The 25188-nt window shown below is 39.3% G+C and overlaps 1 protein-coding gene across 1 annotated transcript in view; it reads right to left on the bottom strand.

Annotated features, from left to right (window-relative positions):
* cdh13 (cadherin 13, H-cadherin (heart)) overlaps positions 1 to 25188 on the bottom strand; it is a 486341-nt gene that overhangs the window by 90112 nt on the left and 371041 nt on the right. The window contains exon 8 of the mRNA XM_067420253.1: positions 4820 to 4960. Coding sequence (XP_067276354.1) covers positions 4820 to 4960 — 141 coding nt within the window. The remainder of the gene's footprint in view (positions 1 to 4819; positions 4961 to 25188) is intronic.

Here is a 25188-nt window from a genome sequence, read left to right as displayed (position 1 = left end):
GGACACCGTTACGTGACCCCATACATTGACCGAGGCCTAGAATTATCTCCGGGCAGACAATAATTCTCTTGTCACACACTGCCGGCATTTATTTAAAAAGACGAATGTTCAATGGTGGCTCGGATGCTAAATACATGGAATGAATTGAGGTCAAAGGAAAACCAAAAGCTCTGCCACACTCTGCTGTGCTGCTTAGTGGAAGTCAGGCGGTTTGTCGATGTACTACAAGAGGTGCAGATCTTAACATTCTTTAATCTTCTTCAGGTTCATTTAAGGATATGATCTCAGTAGGATAGTTTAAATTCCAATTGATTGTCACTGTGATAAGCAATTTACAACATAAAGAACCAGATATTGAAAAAAAGATCTCTGGGAAGCTGTGCTGCTGATGCAAATAAATAATACAGCTTCATTGGGTAGGCCTGTTCGTTTTTATTAAGAGTCATATTGGTTTTACAATACAGTGAGCTAAAGGGTGGATTCACATTAGAGTAGCGATGCTACAACAGTAGTAATTGTAAATGCAACCATTCCTTTAGATCCAAATGGACCAGTTAATGACAATAAATGAGTACAATAAACTGTGGATATGATCATAGAGTACTCAAAATCTTATGCTGAGAAGTATGCATCTGCTAATTAGGAAAATTTGAGGAAACATTGGAAGATAGCATGTTTTTCTTCGCTTGCTTCTTCTAGGAATTCTATTAAGAAGTTAAGAGCTTTGGTTGATTTTAAGGTGAAGCTTTTTGCTCTTGCTAAATTTGTGGGATTTGAGGAAGTACACTGTGTCACTTCAGAGGCAAGTAACAATCTGGGCTTTATCACAGAATTGTAAATGGTGAAGCAGTATGTGCAGTATTAATAGGCCGGATTTCAGGCATTTGTGAGGCAGAATTGAGCTTGTCTTTGATAAGAAAGTGACACAAAGAAAACAGTTCCACACAAATAATTAAATTCTGTCATCATTTATTCACCCTTATGTCATTCCTGTGTCACTTTCTTTATTTATGTAGAAAACAAAAGAATAATTGAATTTTGGTAACCAAACAGTTTTGGTGTCTGGACAACTTCCAATCTGGACACAAAAACACAGACATTTCTTAAAATGTCTTATATGTTCTGCAGAAGAAAGTAAGTCATACAGGTTTGAGCAGCATGAGGGTAAGTAAATGATGAATTTTTTTTTTTCCCGGCTGAACTTTTCCTTAACAACTAAAGGTTGTCTCCCAAAGACACAGCCCATGCTGGCTTTCCAGTCTTCATACAGTAATTTAACAGGGTCACCGAGTCTGGGAAAGTGGTTTAGCCAGGAAGCCATCTGGCTAAGACCAGGAAACCATCTTAGGCTTTTTTCATAAGGACTGAAATTTCAAAATGTCCCACTTTCAAAGGTGTTTTTTAAGGAATATTTAGGGAGGTCCGACAGATACAGTGGTCTGTAAGACCACTAACACAGCTCTCTAGTCCCGCAGGGTGGACTTGTGCCAAAAACAAAGACATGCACTCAAAAAGCACCTGTGTGGAGACAGCAGGCTTCCCTACTGCTGAATTTCACAGTCCAGAGTGTTTCCAAGCTTGTGCAAAGAGGAGGTGCTGCAGTGAGCCCAGACCCAGTCAGACTGGTAAATGGAGAAACAATTATAATCGAAAGAGCTTGTTAAAAACATACTAAACACAAATACACGTCTCGTTAAGGAGTGAAAAAGTGACAAAACTACAAATACAGATTTTCTAAAATGCTTAAAAAATGTCACTATCTAAAGTACTAGCTCTAATTAGTGCTGATTACATAGTTTGATCTTCTAGTCACCATTATGAGGATCATTATTCCTGTTGGTGAACCTGGTTTACTCTAATCTATTTTCTTTATGCACATAATTATCAGAAAAAGAGATATGTTGTACTCTATTTTAGGTTCAGCAAATGATATTTGAAAATGTAAATATAGTAAACATATTCAGTCTGTATTTTGTATTTAATTTTTTAAGAGAGTTTTATCTGATAACCAATAATTTCTGACATAACCCCAAATTAACTTATAAATACTCATGTTAAAGGCGTGGTAAGCGAGAAACACTGTCGAAAATGAATCATAAAGTAAAATAAATAAAATAACATACGCTCAGTTAAGTATTTAACATTTTCGACATAGATCAGACAGACAGACAGACAGACAGACAGACAGAGAGACAGATAGACAGATAGATAGATAGATAGATAGATAGATAGATAGATAGATAGATAGATAGATAGATAGATAGATAGATAGATAGATAGATAGATAGATAGATAGATAGATAGATATAACTGTTTTTTTCAGAATAATAAAATTATTTTTATGCAAATTCTTTGCATATATTCATCTTGTTAGTATTTGCAGTAATAAAACTTAAAGCAGCAGCATGAATAGGTAAACCGAATGAGTGTCCACATCAACCAGTCAAAAAGCCCCTCTCTCCCTGGCACAGCAGTGCATCTTGGGAATGGGCCAAGTGAGGGTGGACGTGATGTCTCTGACAACAGCCCAGGGCACTTCTTCTAAAAAACCATATAGCTCGAAATAAGTGTCTCTGCATCAGCTTGGCATAGTTGTTTTTTCTCCACTGGCTACCAAAGTGCAAGTCTAGCATTTTCTGACAAATTCATCACAGGTGGGCTCAAATGGACATGCAGCTTAAGTTTGCACATAGCATAAGTGCAGTTTTCTTGCCCTCCGGGTTTTATACTGCTGAATGGCAGGCGCGGCCTCTATTTGTGACTGTTTAGCAGAGGACTAATCTGTATTTTATGGCCTATAGCTAAAATGTGTAGCTAAAAAAGTCCAGAAATACCAATGATTACAACGACAATACACACACAAACAATACACTCCATTCATGCACAAACCATTATTGCCAGGGCAGACCCTGAGTATTATAACACAATCATTTCAGACTGCAAACAGGAGGTCGCAGAGGATAAGCGAGTGAGAAGGACCTTTGTGTGTGAGTATTTGTGAATCACAGCTGTCACCGCAGTGCACCTGAGATTAAAGTGATTGATGCACAGGGGGCTTTTTCCCGCAAGGTCAGTGTATCTGAGTGAATAGCTGAAGCCCTGGCTGAGCATTGAGGGGTTCTGTTTGTATTTGTGTGACTTGAGTGATTGACAATTGGAAATGATTGGTGAAGGCCTTCTGAACTGAGAAGCTCCAATGTTTGTCCTCTTGGTAGAGGACTGAATGTGTTAAGCTGCTTCAGAGTGCTATGAATCATCTCAACCGAAAATGAATGCAGCAAAGTATTTAGCTGTTCATAGGGTGAAATATTCAATTACAAAATGAACAGTTATGATCCTGGATTCTAATTTGATTAAAACAATTACTATATGTGACATGTTCTACGAAAACAATAAATAACGTTTCAATGCACCAGTCGTGCAACCTTTTACCTCAGGAAAAGCATTTAATTTCCATAGCTTATTGTAAATGTACTTTAGAGAAGTGCACAGCATTAAGATAATAAATATATACTGTGATCTAGGGGTACTTCAGCGCTGGGAAGATGAATCTGTATTTAAACTGGATCATTAATATAATAGAAATGTGAAAATATGTTTTAATTTGGTGGTTTCTAGACTGAGAAAAGACAGAAAATGTATTTTTGTCTAATGGGGATGAAAGACAACAATTCCCAGAATGCTTTGCTGCCCTACGAGGCCACACCCAAAGCCACCGCTACTAGATTACTGGATCACTTTCACTTTCCCACCTCGTTCATTTTCATAAAATCAGTTCAGTTAGAGAACAGATTACACCATATTGCATGAGCTCTCGTGATGAGAGCTGAGGCAATCGCGACCGCGCTCACGGCATAGATTCACAGCGCGTGTTCATTCTGGCGCGTTTTCAATTCATGCCTTTGGAAGCTTAACTTTCATAGGAATTAATTTGAGAAGTTGAAACACTCACTCCGCATCCATGAATGCCCGCAGCTGCGAGCTGAGCTGTGAGTAGAACCCCATCCCCCCTGCGGGGTTTGAAAACATGCGGAAATAGCACCCTCTGCTGGCTGAAGTCTTTAACCTCTGGCCAAAAAGTCCTCCAATGACGCAAATTGACAATATTTGCGTCATCTGAGGAATTTTTCCAGAAATAAAATGCATAAATCTCTTGTCTCAGGGCACAATCATTTGAATATACTCCAGGGTTTCTACTGATACAAAGCCATATGCTAATCGCTGAAGTAACCCTTTAAAGGAAGTGTATGTAAGATTGTGGCCAAAACTGGTACTGCAGGTGTATCCCCTCTCCCCCCTCCCCCTGACTTAATGTTGCCAGATAGGCTGCAGGATCCAGCAGGAACGTTTGTAGCTCAAGCTGTGGTAAATTGAGCAGGGCTGGCAACCCGGATTCCCAAACACTACTGACTTTGTGATTGGTCGATAGGTGGAGGGTGGAGCTTCAGGCCAAAACACAACATGTCAACATCAACATCAGTTGAGGGCTGCAACAACAACTCTTAAATGACAATATCCTGGCCGGACTACTGTTGTCAGTGGTATAAGTATTTGAAATTAACATGATTTCTTAATGTCTAGTGATATATCAGGGCCATTTATAATTAATTAAAATACATTTCTTACATACAGTTCCTTTAAATGCAACTTAAGGGTGCACTGTGTAAATTTTACTTTAGAAACATGACAGCACAAAAAGGTGACTTCACAGCGATGACTGAAAATGATGGAGAATGTCACATACTGTCAATGAATAACATTATTAAGAAGGAAAGAAACAAATGGGGGAGATGAAAAACAGAAAATAGGTTTCTCCTACCAGTGAGTGTGTAAACTCAGGTGCATGGTCATTCCTGTCTGTGATGGTGATGGTGGCTGTTGCAGTTCCCGTCAGTCCCACCTCACTTCCAGCCATGTCCTTCGCCACGATCTCCAGCTCGTACTGCGTGGTTGGAAGAGTCTGTGGAGACATAAGAACATTGATGTGAACAGTCAGTAGAGCTTCAGAACAGAGGGAGTATAGTCGTGATGAGAACTTAAGCGGCCTAAATGGAGAACAAGTTATTGTTTCACAACTGCTTTAGTGCTGGTTAGACGCTGTCAATATGCACTGAACATCCCCACATACTTTTAATGAGTGTTTACATTGCAAATTAACTGGAAAAGTGGAGCAGTTAGGATCTAATTAACCAATCATTGTATTGAATCATGGCTTCACCTAAAAAGGGCCTCGCAGTTCATCATTGACATTTCAAACGCTAAAGTCAATTGGTACAAAAGGTTCATTATTGCTCATGATTGACCGGTTATCTATGAGACCAAAATATCCTTTTGTTTATTTACATTTACTCTTGTGTATGGCCTTCTTCAGGGATCCCGAAACAATGAGAAAGGCTTCATGCAACAGCATTGACGTTCCCTGACAGGTGCTAGTCTAAATAAATGTCAAGTTTCAGATGCTTTTCAAATACTGAAAGAAAACATCTAAATGTCAATTAACGCCCACACCACCTTTCCTTCAAGGTGAAGATCCGTCCTTAACTGGAATGTCAAAAGAGAAAGAGAGAGAAAGAAAACATTTTTTGTGTGGGCTTCAACTTTGGGCTCTTTTTTGTCCCAATGGAGGATTAATTTTATTTATTTTTTTAAACTAACAAAAATCAGACAGACAGACAGAAAAGTTTTTCTTTAAGGCCACATTACAACTGATTTGGATACTTTTAAAATGTCCCAGACCCTGACTTTTAATCTTAATATATATATATAGCTCAACCTGTGCAATTCGTCCATTCGTGAAATGTCCTCATATTCTACGGTCAGCTTAGTGGTATTATAACAAAGTCAAAGCAATTGGGAACAACAGCAACTCAACCATGAAGTGGTAGGCCACAGAAAAATCACAGAGCAGGGTCAGCACATGCTGAAGTGCACAGTGGGCAGAAGTCGCCAACTTTCTGCAGAGGCAATAGCTTCAGACCTCCAAACGTTTTTGTGGTATTGAGATTAGCTCAAGAACAGTGCATAGAGAGCTTCGTGGAACGGGTTTCCATGGACGAGCAGCTGCAGCCAAGGCTTGCATGACAAAATGCAATGCAAAGCGTCAGATCCAGTGGTGTAAAGAGCCACTGGACTCTAGAGTAGTGAAGTGTTCTCTGAAATGACGAATCACGTTTCTCTGTCTGCCAATCTGATGGCACGTCTGGGTTTGGTGGTTGCCAGGAGAATGGTACTTGCCTGACAGCATTGTACCAAGTTAAAGTTTGGTGGATGGGGGATTATGGTGTTGGGTTGTTTTTTAGGGATTGGGCTTAGCCCCTTAGTTTCAGTGAAAGGAACTCTTAATGCTTCAACATACCAAGACATTTTGGACAATTTCTGTCCTCAACTTTGTGGGAACAGTTTGGGGATGGTCCCTTTCTGTTTCAACATGACTGCACACCAGTGCACAAAGCAAGGTCTATAAAGACAAGTTTGCTGTGGAGGAACTTGACTGGCCTGCACAGCCTGACCTCAACTCAACAGAACACCTTTAGGATAATTTAGATCAGAGATTGTGAGCCAGGCCTTCTCGTCCAACATCAGTGCCTGACCTCACAAATGTGAAAAATTCTAGAAGAATGGTCAAAAAAATCCCATAAACACACTCCTAAACCTTGTGGAAATCCTTCCCAGAAGAGTGGAAGCTGTTATAGCTGCAAAGGGTGCACCAACTCCATAATAAACCCTACAGATTAAGAATGGGATGTCATTAAAGACAGGCGTCCTAAAAATATGAATTATTACATTATCAAAAGTATGATAATGTAAGATTGAGGTAAATATCACTTATGAGTACAATATTTATATTGTGTCAATTCCAATTAGCTGTAATTTGAGGAAGTATTACAAATATTGTATGTATTTTGGATACATAAAGCTATGAAATTGGCATTTGCAAGACATTATATTGTAAGTTGCAGCTAATGATGCTATAATATTGTTTGATAAACATTAACAAATTAAACAAATAAGTGACTGTCAAAATAAGAGTTTATTTTCTTCAACTGTCAGCATTTTTATTCAAGATGTGCCTTTTTTTATCAAGTTTACTTATATTACATAGTTTTCTTTAGATATTGTGAAAGACAGCAGACAGATACAAATTCCTGAAATTAAGTTTTGAGAGAAGCCAAGGTTATTTCAGAGATATTTCAGGAGAAATATCCTGCAATCACTGCATGAATAATACATTAGCTAAAGAAATGGGCACAGACGCTTTATATAGACATCTGGATTCTCTGACGCAAAGGAAAAGGTAAATTCTTCAAAACAAATTTTCGGAGTGCTCGAAACCGCTTCATCTCTATCAAACACCACCTACTCATCATATGGGAAATAAACCTACTTCTCTAGACCAAAAGTCCAATATTCATAAATCCAAGACAACAAGCATTTGTTAAAATAAGTCAACCCTGCTGGAAAGCCATGATGGCACATTACACAGGGAGGTGCTGTTAATGCTAACATTTATTTCCTTTATTGAAATCCCACTCAGTGCAGTGTTAAGTACCACATGCTTAATAAAACTCATCCATCTGTTTCACATAATGCCCAGGAGGCCCGTGCTGCAGTCATTTACCCATGGTGCATTGCCTCTTTGTATAAATTACTCTTGCTATCTCAGGATTCAAATAGTGGCTCAGAAGTATGTCATTCTAACAAAGCTGCAATTAATAAAGTGTAAAATCACAGTTTATTGCATTTAAAAAGAAAAATAATGACGTGTATTTTATTGTGTTTAACCGAGGGATAGCATTTAAAGAAACCCAATGAGCCAGTGAATTACTTATTTACCGGTAAGTGCAATTCAAAAAGGATGACATGGGCGTGCTGGTCTGAAAACAAAGTGTGTTCAGGAGCATTGTTGGCGTATTGCTATATTGAGGCGACTGACAACGACATGTGGCGTTGACCAACATAAACCGCAGATTTAAAAAAAAAATATATATATATTTGAAGGATGCGTTAGTAATATGCGCCTATAGGCGGGTGCACAATGTGCATACAACTCTGCTTATTACACCAACAGGGACTAGCAGCAGCACACAAACATTTCTTAATATTAAAAATAAAAGGATTCCTCTCGGGAGAAGCATTCTGTCTTTTCGCTTGCAAATTCCGCCATGTAAATAGCAAATCTGCCATAGTTCAAGTGTCGTCTAGCAACTCTCTTGACGGGCCAATCACATCGTGTATGGAGTCGGTGGGCGTGGCTTAACATAATGACGCCAGAGTTGCGCGTGCGCATGCTTCTAGTCAACACAGAAGCTGGCGAACGACGGTCTTTCGAATCAGCTTTGACCGCGACTCTGGAAGACTTGGAGTTAAACTTTTCTCTGAGAAAAGAACAAAGAACGGCACTGAAGTCATTCTTAAGAAGGGAAGATGTGTTCTTGTCGACCGGATACGGTGAATGTTTAATCTATCAACAAGCTCTGTTTCACCTTCGTTGCTCTGGTTGGTGGTAGCGCTATCCTATCACGTGCAGAGGGAGTTTGAAAGACAACCGTTTATCCCGCCTCTCGGACTGAGCCCTGTAAATGGTGAGTTTTCAGACCAAACATCTTGATGTGGGTCTGGCTTGTCAGGCTAAGCGCAACTGGCTTTTAAAGGGAATGGGAGATGAGACTCCCTTTAGTTTATTCCCACGTTGCGTTACAACCATTTTGAACCATGCGTCCGGGGTGCCAACCGTTTTTTCCGTCATTAAACTAGCAAAAGTGGATTCGGACACTCCCTATGTGCACCTGTGCCATGTGCTTCAGACCATGTGCTATATTCTTAAAATAAGGCCCAATAAAATATAATAGTTCCTACAAAATTAGAATGATGTTAAACGTAACGGTAGCTGAATTTTCATAAATTCTGAATTTATGAAATGAATTCATAAATTCAAGATAACATGGAACTTGCGTTTCCGCGCCGCGTCCTTCAGGAACGCTTCCACCGTCCTGGAGCGGCCGATGGTCATGATGACCTCGTTGGAGTGGATGTGTTCCAGCGCCTGCATGGAGATGTTGTAGCTGAATTGGCTAAACTTACCAAATGTACGTTTTCTTTCTGTGAAAACTGTTTGCGAGTAAAGAGTAAAAATCTCAAACATCTGAACACATTTGAGTGGGCATGGCGCTTCGGAAGTATATTGCTAATGCGATTCAACCCAGACCCCAGGAAGTGGAATAAGAAATGCTAAGAAAGGCGGATGGAAGTTACCGATGTGCACCAACAGTCTAGCTTTACACCTCATCCGACATCATACTGAAATCTTTTTTTCTTTTCCTTTTTTTTTTAAGCCACCATGACGCGCAGTGCTCTCGGTGGCTGAGATCGGCTAGGACGGCTGTCACTGACGAACGACTCAGAACTTATTTACTGCTGATAAACAGATGGTACTTCACAGACCTGTGACTTGAAAAAAAGAAGAGAAACCCATCTGGATAAGAGGGAGGTGAGTGCAGATTAAATCTTGGTGGCGTCAAAGACTCGCGCAAAGCTTTCGCTTGGCGTGAAAACATCTTAATGAGTCTCCCATCTCTCTTGTTCACCCACTCAAATCTTTCGCAGTGAGGCACCTGTGACCTCTCCGCATGCTTTTGAAGGTCATAAGAAAAAACTAACAAAAAAACAAACACGTTAAAAAATCTGGAAGAGTGTTGAAACATCCCAGGTCTGACGGTGAATGTGAAACGAGACAACACATTAACTTTAATGTTGCATAACAATTTGTATTGCGCCCCAGTTATGTCAATCACTTCAACATGCCGGATCCTTCGAGATTTTATCTATGACAGATCCATTTAATGTCCAGTAATGCTTATTATGAATCAGACTAAATGCAATCAAGATCATCTTGTATAATAGATCAAGGCTTTCCCCATGGCCAGAGTGTCTAAAGACTTAAATAATATAGCCTTTGCAAGGTGGAAATATGCACCGAACTGGCTCTGACCCGTTGAACGAGATACCACCTCGTCCGTTTCATTGGATGCGATGTCATAATTATGCTTATGTAGCCTCTTTTTGTTCTCTCAAGCACTTTGAAAGAAACTGTCTGCCTTTCCTAACCTCCCAGCCTATTCACTGTTCTACCTTTTATTCCCCAAGAACATAATGATCCATACAAAAGCCACAGAAGCAGCAGCTGAAATGATGAATAAAGCTGTCTAATAAAGGAATCTTTTCCTGCTGGCCATGTCTCCGTCTTCCTTACAGTATTTCACTTTCATCCCAGCTGGTTTTCCCATACCTTTCACTGTGTGCTTTAACTAAGTTGGTGTAAGTCGTAGATATGCTAATGTCTCCTGTATGTTTCACAGGTGGTTTTAATACTTCTACACGATTGCAATCTGGATGGTTATATGGGTTCACATTTCCACTCGATCCCTGGAATGTTATCCTCATTTACCTTTTTTCCAATTTTCTCCACACCTTGAATAAATCTGCCCCCCCCCCCACACACACACACACACATTTTTTTGTGCATAATGGTTTTCTGTAAAGCATATATATGAATATATGGTGTAAAATATTTTCAATCATCTCATCAAGTCTAACACTGCCTTCATTTTTCTTGCATTTTACATGTAAATGAATGTAAATGATATCACACCTAACATTAAAGTTTTTAATACATTTTTATATTGTAATACTTTCACATTTACACTTTAATTTAAAGTAGAAAAAGATAAAGACAGTCGCCTATATTTGTAATACTTGTTTAATGGCATCTTTTTTTTTAATGAAAGAAGACATCACGATACCATACTGCTACTGATGACTCTATGAAAGAGATTTTTTCCCTCAGTTTCAGCTGCTATTAAAGGGATAGTTCACCCCCCCCTCCCCAGTAGAACACAATTGAAGAATGTTTTACTCCAACCATTGCACTCTGCCAGTCATATCATGTCATGTCAATGGGGTGTAATTCTATGAGAGTAAAACAAACAAAAAAACATGCACAAACAATTTCAAATGAAACCCTCCGCCTCGTGACGACACATTGATGTCTTAAGACAAGAAACGATTGGTTTATGTTAGAAACCGAACAGTATTTATATAATTATTTACCTCAAATACAACACTATGTCCAACAGCCGCCTTCACTTTCATTGGATGAGGTCAAAATACACGATATGGCATACGATACGCGCAAGAAATCACTTGTATCTCATTGAGATACGACATATTGTGTATTTTTACCTCATCCAGCATGCAGTTATGGCGGTTGTACACAGTGTAATTGAGCTAAAACAAAAGTCTAAATACTGTTCGGTTTCTCACATAAACCGATTGTTTCGTGTCTTAAGACATCAATGTGTCGTCACAAGCCGCTGGGTTTAATTTGAAGTGGTTTGTGCATATATATATATATTTTTACTCTCATAGAATTACACCCCATTGACATGCATTATATGACTGTCACAGTGCAACATCAATAGCTAAAACTGAGGGAAAAAAAATCTATCAATAACAAACAGCAGTAGGTTTATAAGGCTCCTGTCTCTTTAAGACCTGCGGCACATGAGGCGGATCTGATATCCCATTTTCTAACAAATGTTCATGTTAATTTAAGACTTCATTAAACTAATTTAAGACTGCTTGCAATGGATACTCAACTGAACAGGCTTTTTGGCATACGTGTGTGTGTTTTGTCCATTGCGGCTGAAGTCGTGTGTGTGTCACACAGACATGAGATTCACAGATGCGCACTCCAGTACTGCACTGTGTTCTTTTTTATGTTTTATCACGCTTGCAATGGTTTAAAAGCATTTGCATGAATAAGAGCGTAATCATAAAGTGTAACGCTAGCCAAAGGATGATGGGACAAACGGATGCTTCGTTAAATTAATTAAATATTTAACACGTAAAAAAAAATGCAGACAGCACTAGTTGTAAGGTGTTACACTTGTGGGTAACAACAAAATAATTCACATTCACACATGATTTCCATGTCCATCTCGGCAAAATGTTTGCATTACAGTCTGGGCCAAGTGAGACAGACATTAGTAGCCGAGTGGCAGAGCAGCTTGCTGGATCATGGCACATTGCCTTTGGCTCTGGATCCCACTGAGCTCAGAGGGGAGTCACAATGCCAGTCAGCCTGAACACTGCACATCCAGGAACACATCACGAATTTGCTCCCCTGGAAATCCCCAGCTAACACCATGTGCTCGGTAACGGGTGTCTAAATGTGATGATGGCTGGGTGCTGATGCAAATAAAATGAGGATGCTTTGTGAAGAATGTGGCGGATGCGTCGGATGAGTGACAGTCAGGTGGTCGAGATGGAAATTGAGCCAACGTCAGTGAAGTTAGTCGGGAAAGACCGCTGACCCTTAAACGTCACCTGCAGCAATGATGAACCTTTGTAGTAAATTCCTGACTGCAAATACACACTCAAACGACCATAATAAACAGAAATCAAAAGAGTAAAGCTAAATTAAAGATGCGACAGGGTTGATAAATGATTCTGACAAGACTTAAAGGGTTAAAAAAAAATCTGGACCCTCCGCTTCGCATCAGGGTCCTGATCACTCTGTCGGGGTTTATTCTGTGATAACAACCGGCTGGGCGTACATTATCCCTTATATTATATTATATGATATGATTGATATGATATGATATGATATGATATGATATGATATGATATGATATGATATGATATGATATGATATGATATGATATGATATGATATGATATGATATGATATGATATGATATGATATGATATGATATGATATGATATGATATTATAGTATATTATATCTGTGGCGAGGTGAACGAGCGAGAGACATGGGAGGAGCGAGTGAGACCGGGGAGGTGATTGTGAAAGAGCAACACCAGCGAGCCACACCGGTCTCGAGTCCTCTCATGAGGGAGCTCAAAGGCATTTCAGGACGAGTGACACCAGTCAAGGACGAGAGAGGACCAGGCCTGGACTTTACGTTGAGTTTTGTTTATGATTTGTTATGTGTGTGCGGGCTGTCGTCCGTGAGGGGCTGCCCCTTGGTTTACTTTCGTTTTGTTTGTTTATTTATTAAAAGTTGTTGAACGTTTGCCGGATCCCGCCTCCTTCCTTCCCAACTAAGAACCTTATTACAATATCCAAAGGCTAATCTTATATATTTGTTAAATGCTACACCTAATGAAGACATTCTCTCCTACATAACTTCCCAAATCCGGCAGAGATTGCATTGAACAACTTCTAGATTCAGCTCAATTTGCTTACTGCACACTATGCTTGAATGAACACTGCTGAATGGGCTTGGTCTTTTTTACCATTTTCCGTGCTACGTAGTGTTTTAGAAGTTCCTGCAAAAGTCTGTATGTGTTGCCTCCTTCAGCATGTCTCTCAGCCCTCTATTCACTGATGACTTAAAAGCAGCAAACAGCCGTCATATCTGATGAATCTCTTTGCGCTTGGTCGCTTGATTCATTGGACGTCCACTAATGGAGCTCAAAAATCTAGCCTTATTTTATAAATGAATCATGAGATGGAGACTAATTGCCATTAAAAAATGAACACTAATGCATGAACAATCCCAATGACGAAGCCACTGACACCGCAATATGCAAATATGTGTCCAATTATGATTAACGATCATCCGAGCGTTGCGTGTCAATTTGGAAAGCTATTCAGATTTCGCCACACACTGGCTCACAGAAGATGCCGCTTGCTCCTAAAACTCCTCTCCCTTTGGCAAATACACACCAAGATATCGTTTTCCGCTAATGACATAACCCAATTTATTACAGTCTGAAGCTGTGCTTGAATATTAATAGAGAAGTCATTGAACGGTCCTGACTATGGAAATACTTGTCACTGCAGTTAGAGTATTGTCTGCTGCCCCATGATAATACAGTTTAAAAGGTGAGTGTGTGAAACAACCAACTGTGGCTGAATGATTATGGTCCCAGGAACAAAGCACCCCCCCCCCAAAAACAAACAAACAAACAAACAAACAAACAAAAAAAAAAACAACTCTATTGGGCTACAAGGCTACTGGTGGCGCGTAGGGCCCACGGAAAAAAGCGAGTTCTGCCTCTAGTGAAAGAGGCAGAGGGGAGCCTCATTTATTTTTTTCCCCCTCATCTGTTGTCCTTTTGTCTCGATTTAGAGTGCATTTTTGTGTGCGCATGTGACACGGGCACGGATTGATCTCTGGCGCTTTCCTGCCTCTGACATTTCAAACAGAAGTTCTGCCCTGTGGCTCTCTTGAGTCAACATCCTGGCATCCGGAGAGACACAGGAGGGATGATGTCAACTAAAGAGCCTGGTTGCAATCACCTAATATCACACACACTGCTGTTGCAGTGAACTAGGACAGGTATAGGACAGGACAGATGTAGTTAAAAGCATGAATTTTAGACTTAAAATGGTTGCGCATAACAATCATTAATTTTACCAGAAGATCAAAACACACTTTTTAGAGACTGTTGTACAAAGATAATTAGAGAGTATAGACTGACAAGCTAGAACGAAATTGTTGAATAAAGTTATAATTTTTGTTTCTTTTTGCGCACAAAAAGTAATCTTGTCGTTTTATAAAATTAAAGGGTTAGTTCACTCCAAAAATTTTAATTCTCTCAATAATAACTTACCCTAATGTCACGTGACACCGTAAGACCTCCGTTCATCTTCAAAACACAAATGAAGATATTTTTGTTGAAATCCGATGGCTCAGCCAGGTCTCCATTGACACCAATGTCATTTCCTCTCTCAAGACCCGTAAAGGCACTAAAGACGTCATTACAAAGCCCATCTCACTACAGGGGCTCTACAATCATTTTATGAAGCGACGAGAACAGTTTTTGTGCGCAAGAAAACTAAATAATGACTTGGGCCTAATTCAAAACAAAGCTTTGAGCGGTTATGAATCAACGTATCGATTCATGATTTGGATCACGTGTCAAACTGCTAAAATCACGTGACATAGGCGAATCATGAATCGATACACTAATTCATAACTTTCGAAACTTTGTGTTGAATACGGCCCATCACTATATAAGTCGTTATTTAAAATAAAAAAAAATGCGCACAATGACTATTTTCGACGCTCCATAAAATGATTGTAGAATCACAGTAGTGAGATGGGCTTTTTAACGACGTCTTTAGTGCCTTTATGGGTCTTGAGAGAGGAAATGACATTGGTGTCAATGAAAGCCTTTCTGAGCCATCGGATTTCAACAAAAATATCTCCATTTGTGTTACGGGTCTTAAGGGTGAACGACATTAGGCTAAGTAATCGATGAGAGAATTTTCAGTTTTGGGTGAACTAACCTTTAAGATAGAACCACTGTTATCACATGGACTATTATAACAATGTCTTTCCTATCTTTCTTGGCCTTGAAAGTGTTCATTATATGGAGGGTCTATGGAGGGATCAGAGAGCTCTCAAATTTCATCAAAATATCTTAATATGTGTTCTGAAGATGAATGAAGCTCTTATGTTATGAAACGACGTGAGTAATCAATGACAGAATGTTCATTTTTGGTTGAACTAACTCTTTAAGGGTAACATTTTTTACCGCTAATTGGAGGGAAACAATGGTATTATTGTATCCTAAGACAAAATTGTGTACCTTTTTTTTCTGAGAGTGTACAATAGTATCAGTCAGACATGAACTTGCATCACCCATAAACACTCCAACTTCCAAACCTGTGTGACTTACGATCCGCCGTTTTGGAAGCATGAATCTGATATTTTCTGAAACCGGGTCCCAGAGTGGATAAATCTGAAAACGACAATCTTACATTTTCGTGTGTACAGCCAATCCGTATATTTTCTGAAACGGTGATGAAACGGTCCAGCATGTAATGTAGTGAAAGAGTGGTGAAAGAGTTAAGGGATACAACTATGGGCACTGGGCATGCGCACATCAATATTGCGTCATTTAATTACCATATTTGCATTATTGTAAGGGTAGGTTTACAGTTGGGGTAGGTGTAGACATTAATAAAACACATCTGTTAAGTAGCAAATGTATTTATTTTTATTTTATCGTGAGATTTTGCTTCACCTCCTACCACTGCCATACCCCTTCTAGCCACAACTCTTCTTCTCTGTTTTTAGTGTATTTCTGTGGGAGAATTACAGCGCCACACACTGCCCTGGCATGTATACTACATCATTTTGAGTCGGTTTTGGTGATCCTGTGTGGATGCAGATATTTCTTGAAATGAAAAAAAAAAGAAGAAAAAAAAAAAGATTGGATTGGGAGCTCTGGCTTTGTGTGGACGGGGCCTTAAGCACTAGGAGTAAATGGTTATTTGTCCTCCTTGTCTACTTATGACCTTAAAGGGATAGTTCACCCAAAAATGTCAATTCTGTCAACCTTTACTTACCCTCAAGTTGTTCCAAAAAGTATTTGCGTAATAAAAAAAGTGCAGAGTAATTCATATTACAGCACAATAAAAACTATACCACTTTTATAGATAAAAAAAGTGAAGTCAGGAAATGGTAGGGAGAAGAGGATGTAAGGAGGATGCAAGCCAGACTCAAAAAACAAAGTGTGTGCACACATCACTGTGTCCCAGGGTGTTCAAATTGTTTAATCCTGTGCTTATGCCAATGGTAAAGTTTTCAGGACACTTTGCAAAAGATGAAAAACTCGTAGCACAAACACCTAACTCTGGCTGTATTTACAGAAACTCATCAACCAAATTAATGAGCTGATGATAAGCAGGAGAGATGCAGCATCTCCTGACGTGTGTGGGGCTAATTGGGGTCAAGGTTGGGGTTTCGGGGTTTGATGAAACAGAGCAGAAAAAATGAGCCTGGCTAATCTAATCAAGCACATCGTCCAACCAAAAACTAATCGCTGTCAATTACAGTCCAGTAATAGGGAGGAAATAGTCCCTATTACACCCAGAAACACTGAGGACATAAAGGGGGGTAGAAAATGAGGAGGAGGAAGAAGAAGGGAAGGCAGGGAGGTGTTTCATCATGGCCATCAAAGCCCATCTGGGAAGTGGCAGCAGCACTTATGCTGAAGAGCACAGGTGTTGCTGTTTAACTGTTAATTAGATTAGCACAGATCAAAGGCAGACTGCCACCAACGGGGAGCAGTTACATTGCCGACAGGGGCCGGGGAGGTCTCTAAGGGACAAGGGGGGTATGAATTCTTCCTATCCCACTGATTGAGACGGATTAATCTGTTTATCAAAGCTGGTTTCGCTGGTTTCTACTGAGACTGTGATCAAACCCGGATGCTTTGTGTTCTGTCATTTCAGAATATATGAGGATTGGATAAACTTATGGGATTAGTCCAACCAAAAAACTAAATTCTGTCATCAAAGTCATTCTGTTCACCTAAAAATTCCCTCATTAATTACTTACCCTAATGTTGTTCGACAACCCTAAGACCCGTAACACAAATGAAGATACTTCTGTTGAAATCCGATGGCTCAAACAGACTAAAAAACGAAATAATGAGTTAAATAGTGATGGGCCGAAATCAAAACAATGTTTTCGAAGGGTTATGAATCAGCGTATCGATTCATGATTCGGATCGCGTGTCAAACTGCCAAAATGTTGAAATCACGTGATATTGGATATCCGAATTATGAATCAATACACTGATTCATAATGTTCAAAACATTGTTTTGAATTTGGCCCATCATTATATAAGTTGTTATTTAGTTTTTTTGTGCACAAAAACTAACTTGCCTCTTTATAAAATGATTGTAGCGCCACAGTAGTGAGATGGGCTTTGTCACGACGTCTTTAGTGCCTTTTATGGGTCTTGAGAGAGGAAATGACATTGGTGTCAATGAAAGCCTTTCTGAGCCATCGGATTTCAACAAAAATGTTTCATTTGTGTTCCGATGATGAACTGAGGTCTCATGGGTGTCAAACAACATTAGGGTAAGTACGTTTTGGGTGAACTAACCCTTTAATTACTCACCCTAATGTCATTCCAAGACCTTCGTTCATCTTCCGAACAAAAATGAAGATAGTTTTGATGAAATCCCTCCAGCTCTCTGACCCCTCCAGCAGCAACTTTCATTAAGGATGAACCACTGTAGTCACATGGACTATTTTAACAATGTCTTTACTACCTTTCTGGACCTTGAAAGTTGCTGTAACATTGATGTCTATGGAGGGGTCAGAGAGCTCTCGGATTTCATCCAAAATATCTTAATTTGTGTTCCGAAGATTTAGAGGTCTTGCGTGTTTGAAACGACACAAGGGTGAGTAATTAATAACAGAATTTTCATTTCTCGATGAACTAACCCTTTAAGTTGACTATACACAAGGGCAATGACATTTTGAGCAATGTTGCCGTCAATAGGCAACAAGGTAAGACACAGGGCTCACACCCCATCTAAAGTGTCCAGATAGAAATGTTTTGCCCATTCTCAATGAGGAAAAAAGTTGCCTATGTGTCATCCCCGTAAGATGTTTTTGGCTGCTCTTCACTTAAAGTGACTTTAACTTTGTCATGCCACTGGACCAATCTTCTTCTTGGTCCTGGAAGAAAAAAAATATATCATTCAATCAAATGTACAATGTGGTCTGCACATATAGCGTATTCTATCACAAAACCACCAATCAGAAGGATTAAGCACAATTGAACTCCATCCAAAAGTAATCGGTTCTGATTATTTCAGAGGCATAGAGATGCATCTGAACTACATTCTTACAAATAATAATGGTTCTCTATTGGCATCTAATTCCATGAAGATTTTCACTGCGCAAAAGGTTTTTTTAAAAATAGTGGAATAGAACTAGAAAATGTTATTGGAGGAACCAAAAAAAGTTTCTTCTATGGCATTGCAGCGAAACCCCCTTCATGTTTCACGAGTGTATGGAGTAATTGAATACATTATATACACGCCTTTATTTTTACTTGAAGGATGTAATAGCATTAAACAATAAATTAAAATTGATGTAATGAAAACAAAATACAAATTTAATGAATTATAAAAATTATTAGTAATGACATGCCACAGGTGGCCATCTCAACTCAAGGGTTTTCACTTCAAAATAAAAAATAAAAATATGTCTAAATGAATGACTGTGCCTACAAATCGCCATTAACAATAGGCATAAAAACCCAAAATGCCATAAATAATAATTTTCTTCTGATTGCATCTTGTTTCAAGACCGTTTAAACGTCTAAAACGGTTTTAACCTAGCCTGACACATTTATACTATATGCAATCCAGCTCATGCATTTTATCTTTGATTCAAAACTTGCAGCAGGACACTGTCAAACCCTATAACACAAAGGACGTATATATTTGAAACCCCTGGCACGTTCTTCTCTCTTTGTGTGTATGAGAATGCCGTGGGATTTCTCTTTCTGCAGATTTACTATTGATCGCATGCGACTACACATCACATCTCCTCTGTGACAAAAGTACTGTCAACTATGGGAAAGTACTATCTCAACCCCTCAGAATTCAGGAAGGCGTGCGTCTTCCTGAGCCGAGAGAGAATCCCCCATGCCTAAAAAAATGCCTGTGTAACATACCCAGCTGTGGCTTCCACATAGCCGTAACTTGTAAACGTCTCGGAGCACATCAGTGGCACATAGGGCTATGCTTTGATGCAGAAAGCAATGCTTTTTCATGCACTGTGGTATCCGTTGTTAGCGTGTTTGCTTATTTAGTTTCTTCCTTTATTTTTCTAGCCTCTTGGGATCATTTCCATGGCAACGTGTCAGCAGGTTGCAGCTTCAATCTTCGTGGACAGCAACGGATGTGTGTATGTGTGTGCGGGAGGGAGCTTAGTGTAGATTTATACACCGTGCTGTGCAGTAGACAGGCCGGGCTTTGGCGCATTAGCTTTGATGCGGTATCTATGTCTGTTCACCTGGCCAAGTGTGTGTGACCGTGCGCCACTAAAGACCCTCACTCTCGACTCCGAAGGGAGGTGTGTAAGCAGCAGCCCCAAGCCATGGATTCTCTTAAATATGTGACTGTATGAAAAAGTAACCTTTAAGTTGGATATCATTAAAACTAGTTTTTGAGAAAAGACACATTGCAAACCTTGCTTTGTTTCCTCAATAAATTACCGGTGAAAAGTTTGGCAACTTCACTATTTGTAATGATTTTGAAGTCTCTTATGCTCATCAAGCCTACATATATTTGATCAAAAATACAGGGAAAAGGCAGTAATATTGTAAAATATGAGTACAATTAAAGAGTTAAGATGCAAAAGCCTCTAAAAGCCACCTTGGTCAAAAATTAGATAATGATACTGAGTGAAGGATCTCCGCATATAAGTTTATAAAATACTTACACTTCAAAACTCACTAAATCCCAGCCTCAGCCCATTCAGAAGTACCGTACTTAGGTAGAAACCTATACATAAGACAAAAAATCAGACGGACTTAGAGGCTTTTGCATCTGAAGTTTTCATTTTAAAATAATGGTTTTCTATTGTAATGTACTGATCTCGTTGTAACCTCTGAATCATAGATATATATCACATCACATATAGTTATAGGGAAGCGTCAGATTTAAAAAAAAAAAAATCCTAGCATGTTACTCACCATAAAGATAGCAATGTGTGACATTTAGAGGGCACAGATGAAAGTTTATTTAAATAGCAGAAGAGAGCGTGCTGAACATGTGCACATAATTTTACTCCATTAAACTGCACGAGAGGTTTTACAACTGTGGCTCCCAAATGCGTGGGCTTTGAAATGCTAGTGGACATAACCATAACTTGTGCAAAACTAATAATTAGGTTCATAATTATGACTATAAATATGCAGAGCGGGCTTTTAAATGCTTAAATAACACTGCTTAAATAATCCAAGTTACGACCTGAATTAAACAGTTTAAATCCCTGTAGGTGGCATGGGAAAACAGTCTCCATCTCTCCCGGAGATCAGTAGGGAAAGCCTTTAGGAGTTTTTGGCCAAAAAGATAATGGGGTCAGAGAGAAGCCTACTCTTCCCTGACAGTCCTCCAGCAGCAGATAGGAGCTACAGAGAGTGGAGCCAAGACCCCACACTGAGTCCTAAAGTGGGCCCGCCGTCTGCAGTCTATTCCAGGCTGAGTCTCTAAGTGCAAGAACTATTTCTCGGGAGAAGAGCACACATGCTGGAAATGCTCAATCTGCTTAGGAGACCGAGTAAACAAATGCCCGGAGAAAGGGATTGAGAGATAGCGAGGCAGTGAGACGGGATGGATGGAGCTTGAGGGGATGAGAGATTTAGCCCATCATCTGGGATGAATCCATCTCCCTCAAAATTCACATATGGTGTATATAGTAAAGGCTTTTTATCTCCGAGTGTGAATGCGATTCAACAAAAGTTTCCATGATGGGCCAATTCCAATAATACTGCTCCTAAAAAGCGGCTTGTACACACAAATAATTGCGCCCAGACACGCATTAAAATGCAAACGCACACCTGAATAATATGCAATCGGTACAGGTGACTGAGCGAGGAGAATCAAGCTCTGATTAATGGTAAAACCTTTGAAATGGCTGCCACCATCACCACCACTGCAAATGTGTTCAAATGACATAATTCGTCTGAAAAACTCCTCAGGAAAGTGTAACAGCAAGGGCATAATTGCCACAAAATGTCACCACGGCTGATTACGAGTGATTTGTTGCTCAGCAGAAAAGAAACCGAACCCCCCCCACCCCCCAAAAAATGCTCACCTTGATGAGCGAATATTTAATGAAGCACAACATGCTAATGCCACGTGAACAAGCCGTGAACTTTCTGCATCCAAACACATGCAAATTTCCAGCAGGGGCTTGCACAATTTGAAAGAATCACTAATTAGAAAAATTTAAATGAATATGACCCACTCAAATTGTCATTGGTAAATACCAAAATCGACATTACAATAGCACACAGAATTATGCCAAAATGTCCGTTTTGTCGAGTATCCTCAAAAGAGCAGTCTTACATGAGAAAATGAGATGCGTGCGACAGAGAGTCAGATCTGCGTCATGTCCAGCAGCGGCAGATCTTATAAGTAACAGCATCCTAATAAAACAGACGCTATGAGGTCTGTCATTAAAGTTAATCAAAGAACAAAGGTATAAGAGAAACTTGTAGATTTAATAAGAATTAATATATATTTAATTTATAATTTATGCTGTTAAGACTGTACAGTGCTTGATGACTTTATAACATTTCTGTATATTGATTATATGAAGGCCATAGGAAAACAAGACATTAATTATAAAGGGTTCATGTGAAGATCGTTTTAAACATGTGGCTTTTCATGAAAATTCTATAATCCAAGATTGCCACCACCTTATGACGTCATAATATGCAAATTAGATGGGAAAATGTAATCCCCACGTATTAAGATGTCAAAATAGAACGTTTTAGGAAAAAAACTCTAAAGGGTTAAGTTCACTTAAATTAAAAGTTATTTCAAAAAGCCTAATACATGTTGAAATTGATAGCGTTCAAATAGACTGTCACATCGAATGTCTATCATTAATGCTTAAATAATGCATTTCATAGAGACATCAGTAACAACATTAGTTGATTAGATTGATGCATGGCCTTCATTCATAAAAAGATGCTATTACAACAAATATTAAAAAATATATATTTAAGTTGTTTCTACATTAATTTGAAGAGTAACTGAGAAATTATTACAATATAAAAATATTAAAAAACTTGAATTCATTACAGAAAAATATGCGATTCATTAGTTTTCTTTTTAATCAATTGACACCACATTAATATACACATATTAATTATATTAACCTAAAGGCGGGAAGAAAAATATTTTAAGTTGTACATGCACATACATGTCTGTCTCTATGTCCTGTCTTCTCTAAACAGCAGTATCATTTGTAAGAGTGATAGCTAAATAGTAGCACAAATAAATAATAGTAGAAGGCAGCATATATGGTATGCTAGCAGGCTAATCAACAAATGGTATGCAAAACTAGTAGGCTAACTGGTTTATTTGACAATTTATAGCTTTGATTATGTAATATAATGTATTGCATATTATTTAAAACTAGATTATTTTAGGCAAAATAATTGTTTTGGGGTCCAATCTGATTATTTAAGAGACAGAATCTTACTATAGGGGAGATGTGGTATGGTTTATACCACTTTTTTCTTCAGCACCTAAAACTACCCTTTTTTTTGTCTGAAACTTTTAGGTAAAATAGCCACATTTGTCTACTACAAATGGCAACAATTTAAAGTTCTTCAACTGTATTGCAGACTTTGTGAGATGATGACAAATACAATTTGGTCCAAGTGGCGGCTGGTGAAAAACATTATAGGTGGGGCATATAATCTTATGCTAATATTAGTGCTGTAGTTGATTTGGCTCAGCTGGGTGTGAGCTCTGTGTGTGATATGAGAAACAAAACCTCACTCGCTGAATCTAGTGAAACAGTCAATAATGCCGCTTTGAACCACATCTGGACCCCTGGATCTTCTGTGTTGTGTATTGTTCTCGCACAAGGACTCACACCCACAACATAAACTGACAGCAATATAAGGCGCACCTCAGCATGAGTCAGTCATAAATACAGCCATAAATGCTTGCTGAAAGCATATAAACAACAGCTGTTATGTCTTAAATCTTAAACTTTATGTGTATCATGTGCCAGGATGTTGTGTGAATTAATTTTCAACAACAGCAATTTTACTCCCCATATGAACTGTTCTTTTGTTGTTATTGTTATGTCATCAAGAATGTTATCCAGGTGAGAATTTCAGAATTTCATTATGGAAGCTTACCTGATTGGTCAATGAAACACCAGGCAGATCATGAGTCTCAATATGGTTAGTGACTTCATGGATAAGGATAACAATTTTGCCCTACTTTGCTTTATTTAGAAAATCTCCATGCATATAGGTATAGCCTGCTTATGTAACCGCCGGCATGAGAGTCGGACTCTCTAACAAGGAGGCTAAAGGCTGCAACCTCTAACATCAGTCGCTAGAGCGTCCCTTGAGGTCAGAGGAGTGAGGTTTCACTTGTATAGCAACTACTAGGTTGCTTCTGTTACACTCACCCCCTTAAACCTCCCTCCCATCTGGGTCACGGCACCAATGTAACCCTTTCTGTTAGAACCGCCCACTCTGAGTGGAACTCGAACCCGGGTCCGCCGGCATGAGAGTTAGACGCTCTAACAAGGAGGCTAAAGGCTACAACCTCTAGTGTCAGTCACTAGAGCGACTCTTGAGGTCAGAGGAGTGAGGTTTACTCGCACAGCAACTACTAGCTGGCCTCCGTTACACTTATACGTGCCGACCTAAAAATAAATAAGCAAACAAACGAATGACTGAAAAGTGTATTTATACAGTATATCCAATATAATAAAAAAATGCTGTGTTTAATAAAAATAAATTGTGACTGTCGCGAGAGGGAGGGGGGGGGGGCATGGTTCAGCGAGGTCTGCAAAAGGAGAGAAGAGACAGGTGATGAGCAGTACATAAGTGGATCAAGTGCAGGATGACATTCACCTGTGTCTCGTTGCAGTAATTGCTGTGGGGAGACTGGATAAAAGCCAGGGGAAACAGGAAGCCGGGAAAAAGAGAAGCTGAGGACTCGTGTGGATGTGGGAGAGGAAGCTCTGGAGAGCACATCTGTTATGGTCATACAGAGAGACTGAACTTGAGTTTGAAAGCACGTGTGACACTTTGTTTTGTGAACTGAGAGAATTATAAATAAACACACAGGTCCCAGCCAGCTGACCCTTTCCCCTTCCTTCAATATACATTGAACATTGTTTCAAAGATCTTGCACATTCAAACAAAATGTGTAATCTTGTCAACATACACTATATTGCCAAAAGTTTTGTGATGCCTGCCTTTACATGCACATAAACTTTAACAACATCCCATTCTTATTACGTAAGGTTTAATATGGAGTTGGCGCACCCTTTGCAGCTATAATAGCTTCAACTCTTCTGGGAAGGCTATCCACAAGGTTTCGGAGTGCATTTATGGGAATTTTTGACTATTCTTAGAAGCGCATTTGTGAGGTCAGACACTGATGTTGCTTTACACCACTGCATCTGACACTTTGCATTGCACCTGGAAAACAAGACAGGCTTGGATGCAGTTGCTTGGCCATGGGAACCCATTCCATGAAGCTCTCTACACACTGTTCTTGAGCTAATCTGAAGGCCACGCAAAGTTTGGAGGTCTGAAAATTGCTGACTTCTGCCCACTATGCACCTCAGCATGCG

The sequence above is a fragment of the Pseudorasbora parva genome, chromosome 16 (assembly GCF_024679245.1).
Source record: "Pseudorasbora parva isolate DD20220531a chromosome 16, ASM2467924v1, whole genome shotgun sequence".
Lineage (NCBI taxonomy): Eukaryota > Metazoa > Chordata > Actinopteri > Cypriniformes > Gobionidae > Pseudorasbora > Pseudorasbora parva.
The sequence above is the reverse complement of the archived record's forward strand: the minus strand, read 5'-3'. Positions and strand labels throughout refer to the sequence as shown.